The sequence below is a fragment of the Oncorhynchus clarkii genome, chromosome 6, assembly GCF_045791955.1.
Source record: "Oncorhynchus clarkii lewisi isolate Uvic-CL-2024 chromosome 6, UVic_Ocla_1.0, whole genome shotgun sequence".
Lineage (NCBI taxonomy): Eukaryota > Metazoa > Chordata > Actinopteri > Salmoniformes > Salmonidae > Oncorhynchus > Oncorhynchus clarkii.
Genome location: NC_092152.1, coordinates 82,085,756 through 82,095,755, shown reverse-complemented (window position 1 = coordinate 82,095,755; position 10,000 = coordinate 82,085,756). Strand labels below are relative to the sequence as shown.

Genomic DNA, 10,000 nt, shown 5'->3' with positions numbered 1-10,000 from the left:
GAATAATGGACCCTTGGCGAGAATCATTGGCCGCCGACTGTATCATATTTATATTCTTAAAAATAATCTATTATGTAATTGATTTGAAAGTAAAAAAGTATATGTACCAATCCCAGATTACAACTCTGTTGTCCAGAATGTTACAGCTTCCCCTCTCCTTCCCATGTCTCCCAGGGGCCAGATGGAAACAAACATTCACAAGGACACGGATTACCGTCGGCGGCCATTGATTCTCGCCAACCACCGCAAATGTTTATCACAGGGTCCATATAGGCAATAACACTGAAGGGGGATGAGGCTAGTCAAGATGGGGTTGTCAGAGAAACAAGCAGATGGGAGAAATGGGAAGGCTGTAGTGTCAGAGACAGAAGTCTCCCAGGATCTCACTCAGGCACACATGTAGGATCATTTTACTCCCCCTGAATCCTAACCTGAACTATTATGGGGGATATGCAAAACTGACCCAAAATCAGTTTCAAGGGGCGTTTCTTCCAAAAAAATTGACGTGATGCGTCCCAAATGGCACCCTGTCCCCTTCATAGTTCACTACTTTTGACTACAGCTCTATGGGTGGTAGCCTGCCAACCTATACTGAACACCACTGGTTGTTGCTGGATCTTGGATGCTGAGAGGAGAGCCATAGAGGACATGTCCATGCAGAGCAGTGGAAAATGAGGTTGCTGGCTCCTGCTGATTCTCTCTGTCTTATTTTCTCTCCTGTTTTATCCCTTTCTCTCAATCGCTCTCTCTCTCTCTCTATCGCTCTCTCTCTTGTTTTATCTCTCTCTCTCTCTCTCTCTCTCTCTCTCTCTCTCGCTCTCTCTCTTCTGATCTCTCTCGCTCTCTCTCTTCTGATCTCTCTCTCTATCGCTCTCTCTCTCGCTCGCTCTCTCTCTTCGGATCTCTCTCTCTTGTTTTATCTCTCTCTCTCTATCCCTCTCTATCTCTCTCTCTCGCTCTCTCTCTTCTGATCTCTCTCTCTCTTGTTTTGTCCCTCTCTCTCTCTCCCTCTCTATCTCTCTCTCTCTCTCGTCTGATCTCTCTCCTGTTTTTTCCCTCTCTTTCTTTCTCTCTCTCTCTCTCTCTCGCTCTCTCTCTCTCTCTCTCTCTCTCTCTCCCCATCGCTCTCTCTTACAATCTTTCTTTGAAATGTGAGAGTCAATTAAAATATCAATGTATGATTGCTAGAAATCCAATCTTGGAAGAATCATTTTTGCCCCCCATAGCATACTCACACAAACCAAATGAGATATGGGATAAGAAGGGAATTCAATCTGTTTGTCTGTTGTCCTGTTTCAACCAGAATGAAAGAATAATAACTCCTCAATAATCAATGCATTCTTCATGAAATGTACCTCTCTGTTTCACCTACATAAACTCTCTCCCACCGTCCTGTTTCAGTCAATGTGGTTCTAAATCCTCCACAATGTAACTTGGCCCTAGTATACTGTACAGTGAGGAAGTCGTCATGCAGAACCACATTTGTAAGTGTCACAATAACACTTGAATGAATAATTTGAATACTGCTGTCCCTACTCATTCTGCCATCAGATAGACTCAGAGTAGCTCTCTCCTTCATTAACTGTCTCCTTCTTTCACTACCCTATCTCTCTCCCTCTTTGTCTTTCAGATTCACTAAATCCATCTCTCTCTTAATCTCTTGCTTCCTCATTGCTTGAGTCCCAAATCTCCACCCCTTTCCCAAAGTGTGCACTTGCACACTTTCCATAATGCATTTCCCAATGGTGAAAGCTCCCTCTGGCCAATGTTTACAACAATCCAATTATTTTAAATCCAGGACTAGGAGTGTGCAAGTGTGCACTTTGCAAGAAGAGTGCAAAATTGGGACGTAGCCTTTCTATTTAAAATCCAGGGTTGGGCTCAATTTGAATTGAAGTTACTCAGTTCAGGCAGTGAATTAGTTTTATTTTTTTCTTTTAACATAAATACCTTTCTTTTTCAGTTTATTAAGAATTCATTGAAAATAAAATAGATTTTTTTTCCATTTGTGAATTTGAAATTCAGTTTACTTTCTGAGTTGACTGGCGTAGAAATGTAGATGACCCCAACCTGCTAAAATCACATCCCAGTGGGCAAAACTGTTTGACCTGACCTCCTGATGTCCTTTCCACCCCAAACCCTGCTAAAATCACATCCCAGTGGGCAAAACTGTTTGACCTGACCTCCAGATGTCCTTTCCACTCCAAACCCTGCTAAAATCACATCCCAGTGGGCAAAACTGTTTGACCTGACCTCCAGATGTCCTTTCCACCCCAAACCCTGCTAAAATCACATCCCAGTGGGCAAAACTGTTTGACCTGACCTCCAGATGTCCTTTCCACCCCCAAACCCTGCTAAAATCACATCCCAGTGGGCAAAACTGTTTGACCTGAACTCCAGATGTCCTTTCCACCCCAACCCTGCTAAAATCACATCCCAGTGGGCAAAACTGTTTGACCTGACCTCCAGATGTCCTTTCCACCCCAAACCCTGCTAAAATCACATCCCAGTGGGCAAAACTGTTTGACCTGACCTCCAGATGTCCTTTCCACCCCAAACCCCTTCTTTCCTTTTCAGACGCAGGAGTCATTGAACCCCAATAACCTGGAGTACTGGATGGAGGATATCTACACGCCGGGTTACGATTCGCTGCTGAAGAGGAAGGAAGCGGAGTTTCGGAGGGCCAAGGTGTGCAAGATTGGAGCACTGATTGCCGCGGCCGCCTGCACTGTGATCCTGGTCATCGTTGTGCCCATATGCACTATGAAGTCATGAAGTGCTCCAAGTCGTGCTCTACGAAGTGCTCAAAGTCGCACACTTTCCCTCTGCCCCTGTTTATTCTGGCTAATTGTAAAAGGACTGAATATGTGTGAGCTATAAGGTATCAGTCCAATTACAGGAGCAGCCCTCTGATTGGCTATGTGGACGTTTGAAGAGTGAGGTACATGTATTGTTTAATGTGAATCTGACCTATGTTCGTGGTATTGGAATCAAGTCTATATTCTTTTCTACATGATTTAGTTGTTATGCCACGGGATGGGCATTGGTATTAGGAAATCAGGAATTTGTTCAGAGGGGAATGTTGCAAGTTAGATATTTTCTATTGTTGCCTATATTTACTTATTGACATTTGTGTATTTATGATGAAAGACAGACGGTACACAATGTCTACAGTATATCTTTTACATTTACATTTATATTGTATTGGTGTACGATGTTCCAGAATATTACGAGAACAATGTTTATTTCACTTTTTCTCTTCGTTAAAGGGGCAATCTGCAATCCAAACAAAAGCAACAAAGCGGCTACCCAGCCAATGTTTTTGTGAACTGAAACAGATGATCTGTACAGTATACGGTCGACAGCTGGATTTGTTTCTGTACACAGCTTCTGATATTTTTATTTTACTATAATTGCTGTATAATGTATTTTAATGAGAGTTATTTTTGGATGAATTATCTGGTAGAATGTGATGAGGTGCACCAGATATTATTTATCTTTATCTATTATAATAATAACCAGAGTTTTAATTCATGGGATTTTGTGCAATGCCTTTTCTAAATAGACATATACAGTATATTGAAGTACTGTAGTTGAAATAGACGAATAACAGACAGTACATACAGTAGATTGTAAAAACAATATAAAACACTACAGAGCTAACCTGAATGTATTGAAAGTAGCATTACTCACAGAGAGAGCAAAACACACATATCATTTCTCATCGTCTCTTGAGCAGAATTAAGTTGAATGTTGTTCTCCTTTCCTTGCTTCAGATAGTTTAACTACTAGCCAAAAGCACATAGCTGCAGTAGGGAGCTCTGCAGTAGGGAGCTCTGCAGTAGGGAGCTCTGCAGTAGGGAGCTCTGAAGTAGGGAGTTATTCTTTGCCTTGTGAGAGTCTTTAATACAGTAAATACTTGACGTTTCTACTGTTGACTAACTGAGCACCTCTGGGAGAGACACTTGTATTAGTTCAGTCACTGGGAGAGACACTTGTATTAGTTCAGTCAGTGGTGTCGACTGCACCAATCTCCCAGGCTGTCAGAAACACTAAGACTTGCAGAAGCTTCTTATGAGGTGCTGTGTCACCTTATAAACATTCATAGCACCTTCTATAGAGCATTATGACATGTTGAATTAATTAAGCAATACGACACACTAGGTTATGATGTATCGTGGATGTATGACATCTTAGTAGCCCCATGCCTCGTGGCTTTACTTTACAGTTCGGTAACGGTCCATGACTGCATTCCAATGTGCTTTGAATGTGCTATGAAGGTTTATAAGGCATTGTAACACTTCGTAAGAATCTGATTCAAGTAAAGAAACAGTCCCTCCACTCAAGCCCTGCCTACCCATCTAGTCTCCTAAGAGGCCTTAAAACCACTGAATGCAAACTGCCTGCCGTTAAGGCTGTGTCCCAACAGTTTTGAAGAGCGTCCTTGTCTCATCATCAACTGTAGCGGTGGTGATGAAAGGTTGGGGAAGCTCTTTCATAGTTCTGGGACACAACGTGAGATTCACATCTCCACTCATGAACCTGAGCTCAGAGACAGTACGCAAACCAAGATGGCCGATCACACACACGTCACCCAGTTAACAGTAAACCAGGGGATGCTCTACTCCAGTCCTCCTTGGTTTCCCTCTCAAGTTAGTTCATTTAGGCTGTGTTCCAGGCTGACAACATTGCAGACTCCTGGCAGATATCAAAACGCCTGGATAGATGTTTAAGATATCAGCTAACCACATCCTATGATGTAGCAATCTGATGCCTGACTGCAGTTGATGACGTGGCAAGTAACCGTTGGTTGATGCAATGCAACGTCTGCAATGTAGTTGGCTTGGAACACAACCTTTTATGCTAGTGATTTATTTGCCACTTCAGGTGTTCCTGGCACAAATGGGAGAGAACATTGTCATACTGCAAAAATGGACATGAGGAAGTACGCACTTCAGGTTGTAAACATTAGAATTTCTCTTGTTTGATATAATCGTTGAAAAGTACACACAATAACCTGATAATGAAGCACTGGACCACTCAGTTTGATGTCAGGTTTGCCCGTTAGGAGAGGACTGGAGTTGAGCCCCCCGCCTAATGGGTGAAGGGTGAAGTTACTGCCGGTTGACTTTTATTGTCATCAGTCTTGTTCTAGAGGCAGAATTGAGCGAATCCTCCTTAGATGGGTCAGATGCGAAGTCAAATTTGTCTATATTGTAAAAATGTTATTTAATGTTAGGGTTAGGCATTAGGGTTAGCAGTGTGGTTAACGTTAGGGTTAGGCATTAGGGTTAGCAGTGTGGTTAACGTTAGGGTTAGGTTTAAAATCAGATTTTATTACTTTGTGGCTGCGCCCTCTAGTGACCACTCTGCAGAGCTGCCTCCAGAACAAGATTCAGGATGAAAAACGCTGACCTACGAAGATGCCTCTAGATGCTGATCTTGGGTCACTTTAGCATTTTCCTCACCGATGGATTGGGGAGGGGAAGCTGATCCTAGATCTGTACCTAGGGGGAACTTCTCCCCTGAGCAGTGTAATGATTACCCAGTGGATTTGCCTTCAACACAGGAACTGTGAGCCGCAGCACACTGTAGTAGTCTGTAAATAGTTAGATGCACACATCATGGCAACAGGTGTAAACTGGAATATACCACAATAAAAGACAACTGTTCTGACTGTTACTGTGTCTGTGTGACTGGACCTCTCTCTCGCAAAGTAGCAACTTTTGTTTTTAGGTGTCCTTTGAAATGAATATTGGCTGTGTGAAGTGGTTGTCATACTTACTCTTTATTGTTTTGTGATACTTTTTTATCGTTCACTTTTTCGTCTTCAGTTCGAAGAAGAGGTTCAGTGGAGAGATGACAGAATATTACTCAGCATAACAAAGCCTGTGGTTTTCTGAGGGTTTTATTATGTTTTTATCTAGCTGTTCACTATTCATTTATGAGATTATTTTTAGTGTTCTTCAGTTCATCGTTTGCATAATACTCCGGTTAGACTAATAGAGCAGGATTTGTGAAAAGGTCAGGGACCGTACAGTATACATCAATCAAGCATCTCAGAGTAAAAGTGCTGATCTAAGATCAGGTCTCCTTCCTTATTCATTAGAATTTAAAAAGCAGAACCGGTCTAGCCCTGAGGCACTTTATGAACATGTCCAGATCACTGGTTTAGAAAGAAATTAGATCATTTATACCTTACGTACATACGTATGCAACACAAGAACACAATTAGCTACTCAAAATGACGATCCTGCGTACTTGGGTCGAGTTACAAATTGCGGGGCTGCACACGTTAGGGTATTTTTGCTATGCGACTACGCAGGATCACCATTTTGCTAAGCTAATCGTAGTTCTTGCGTCCGTACCTATGTAGGTTATAAATTAGGCCTTAGAGGAGTTTCTAACTGAGCCAAGTCCACATTGAGTCTGCTATACTGTACATCCCCAGTGAGAACTGTCTGATGTTCCTCATAGAAAACTCTAACTGGGCCAGCCGACAAGGAACCTGGCCCAGGGGGATTGTTGGTACTGGAGTCCAGGATTTGGCCTAGAATACTGGACTACAACTGCACTGATAACACTTGGGCTGACAAATACAATAAAACGCATTATAATCTTGCAGTGTGATTTAATTTGACACTTCTTCAGCAATGTGCTTTATAAAATGGTCAGTAATTATACATCGCTCTGTTGACTAAACTCTAGTTCAATAATCAACATTTTATAGCACACATTGATGGAGAAAAGTGTCAAATGAAACCCCGCTGACAGATTATTATGAGGTTTACAGTATAGTTAGCATAGACCTGAACTACAGTTGAAGTAGGAAGTTTACATACACCTTAGCCAAATACATTTAAACACAGTTTTTCACAATTCCTGACATTTAATCCTAGTAAAAATTCCCTGTCTTAGGTCAGTTAGGATCATCACTTTATTTTAAGAATGTGAAATGTCAGAATAATAGTAGAGAGAATGATTTATTTCAGCTTTTATTTCTTTCATCACATTGCCAGTGGGTCAGAGGTTTACATAAGTTGGGTGAATTTTGGACCATTCCTGACAGAGCTGGTGTAACTGATTCAGGTTTGTAGACCTTGCTCGCACACGCTTTTTCAGTTCTGCCCACAAAATTTCTATGGGATTGAGGTCAAGGCTTTGTGATGGCCACTCCAATACCTTGACTTTGTTGTCCTTAAGCCATTTTGCCACAACTTTGGAAGTATGTTTGGGGTCATTGTCCATTTTGCCACAACTTTGGAAGTATGCTTGGGGTCATTGTCCATTTGGAAGACCCATTTGCGACCAAGTTTTCACTTCCTGACTGATGTCTTGAGATCTTGCTTCAATATATCCACATAATTTCCCTCCTCAGGATGCCATCTATTTTGTGAAGTGCACCAGTCCCTCCTGCAGCAAAGCACCCCTACAACATGATGCTGCCACCCCCATGTTTCATGGCTGGGATGGTGATCTTTGGCTTGCAAGCCTCTCCCTTTTTCCTCCAAACATAACGATGGTCATTATGGCCAAACAGTTATATTTCAGACCAGAGGACAATTCTCCAAAAAGTACGATCTTTGTCTCCACGTGCAGTTGCAAACCGTAGTCTGGCTTTTTTAATGGCGGTTTTGGAGCAGTGGCTTCTTCTTTGCTGAGCGGCCTTTCAGGTTATGTCGATATAGAATTGGTTTTACTGAGGTCCTTTGCTGTTCTTCTGGGATTGATTTGCACTTTTCGCACCAAAGTACGTTCATCTCTAAGAGACAGAACGCGTCTACTTCCTGAGCGGTATGACGACTGCGTGGTCCCATTGTATTTATACATGTGTACTATTGTTTGTACAGATGAATGTGGTACCTTCAGGCGTTGGAAATTGCTCCCAAGGATGAACCAGATTTGTGGAGGTCTACAATTTTTTTTATTGAGGTCTTGGCTGATTTCTTTTGATTTTCCCATGATGTCAGGCAAAGAGGCACTGAGTTTGAAGGTAGGCCTTGAAATACATCCACAGGTACACCTTCAATTAACTCATATTATGGCAATTAGCCTATCGGAAGCTTCTAAAGCCATGATATCCTTTTCTGGAATTTTCCAAGCTGTTTAAAGGCACAGTCAACTTAGTGTATGTAAAATTCTGGCCCACTGGAATTGTGATACAGTGAAATATAAGTGAAATAATCTGTCTGTAAACAATTGTTGGAAAAATTACTTGTGTCATGCACCAAGTAGATGTCCTAACCGACTTGCCAAAACTATAGTTGTTAACAAGAAATGTGTGGAGTGGTTGAAAAACAAGTTTTAATGACTCTAAGTGTATGTAAACTTCCAACTTCAACTGTATTTAGCCCTTGCTGTAACAGTGGCTTTTTACATGTAATATAGTACTATAACGGGACTTCATTAAAACATAGACTTGAAGCCAATGCTGTTACTTTAGATGTGGGTTCGGATGCCACTTCTGACGCCATGTTACCTTATGAGCTACAGTGCACTTGGTCAGGGAGGTGACCAAGAACCCGATGGTCACTCTGACAGAGCTCCAGAGTTTCTCTGTAGAGATGGAAGAACCTTCCAGAAGCACTCCACTAATCAGATCTTTACGCTAGAGTGGCTAGACGGAAGCCACTCATCAGTAAAAGGTACATGACAGCCCATTTGGAGTTTGACAAAAGGTACCTAAAGGACTCTCAGACCATGAGCAACAAGACGCTCTGGTCTGATGAAACCAAGATCAAACTCTTTGGCCTGAATGCCAAGTGTCACATCTGGAGGAAACCTGGCACCATCCTACAGTGAAGCATGGTTGTGGCAGCATCATGCTGTAGGGATGTTTTTCAGCGGCAGGGACTGGGAGACTAGTCAGGATCGAGGGAAAGATGAATGGGAAAGATGAAGTGCAGAGAGATCCTTGATGAAAACCTGCTACAGAGCGCTCAGTACCTCAGACTGGGGTGAAGGTTCACCTTCCAACAGGACAACGACCCTAAGAGCACAGCCAAGACAATGCAGGAGTGGCTTCGGGACAAGTCACTGAATGTCATTGAGTGGCCCAGCCAGAGCCCAGACTTGAACCCGATCTAACATCTCTGGAGTGACCTGAAAATAGCTGTGCAGCAACGCTCCCCATCCAACCTGACAGAGCTTGAGAGGATCTGCAGAGAAGACGGGGAGAAACTCGTCAAATACAGGTGTGTCAAGTTTGTAGCATCATACCCAAGAAGACTGGAGGTTGTAATCACTGCCAAAGGTGCTTCAACAAAGTACTCAGTAAAGGATCTGAATACTAATGTAAATGAGATATTTGCGTTTTTATGTTGTATAAATGTGCAAACAAAGCCTGTTTTGGCTTTATCATTATGGGGTATTGTGTGTAGACTGATGAGGGGGGAAAACATTTTAGAATAAGGCTGTAACGTAACAAAATGTCAAAAAAGTCAATGGGTCTGAATATTTTCTGAACGCACTGTATCTGGATAAGGCAGAGAGATATCAGTCAAGCTAACTGGGCAGATCATATGAGATACAGGTTATACATCTAGGGCTGAACTTGACTGTTAAAGAATTAACACTTTACAGGACAAATTGAGAATTTCTATTCATTTCTTGAGTTGTGTTGAGATTATTCCCAAACCTGTGTATTACGAAGTACATGCTAAGGCTGGCTGAAAAGTCTCTTCCCCCCCCTAAAAAAGCAACCCATTACAAAACAATGATAAACCTCTCTAATTGTGTTGCAGCGTTGCGCTATTGCAGCATTTTTTTGACATCCTCTTCGGGAGTCAGCTGCAGAACAGCAAATCTAATCGGGGATTTTCTGAAGCAGGGAAAAAGCACACTGCTGTACTCATAGCAGCTGGGGAAAACAGACTCATGCAGCTCTGCAATCTGGCGAACGCAACTCCCTGAAGTTACGTTCAGGAAATAAATGCATTTCAACTGGGTGGAAAATATACAGAAAGACCGCAACTCCAGTTGAATGTATTCGTTTGCAACC

At 42.2% G+C, this 10,000-nt stretch overlaps 1 protein-coding gene across 1 annotated transcript in view; it reads left to right on the top strand.

The window, feature by feature from the left end:
* Positions 1-2,864, top strand: part of LOC139412259 (major intrinsically disordered Notch2-binding receptor 1-like) — a 40,478-nt gene extending 37,614 nt beyond the window's left edge. The window contains exon 6 of the mRNA XM_071159097.1: positions 2,578-2,864. Within this exon, the coding sequence (XP_071015198.1) occupies positions 2,578-2,775 (198 nt within the window). The 3' untranslated portion in view covers positions 2,776-2,864. The remainder of the gene's footprint in view (positions 1-2,577) is intronic.
* Positions 2,865-10,000: the final 7,136 nt, after the last annotated feature.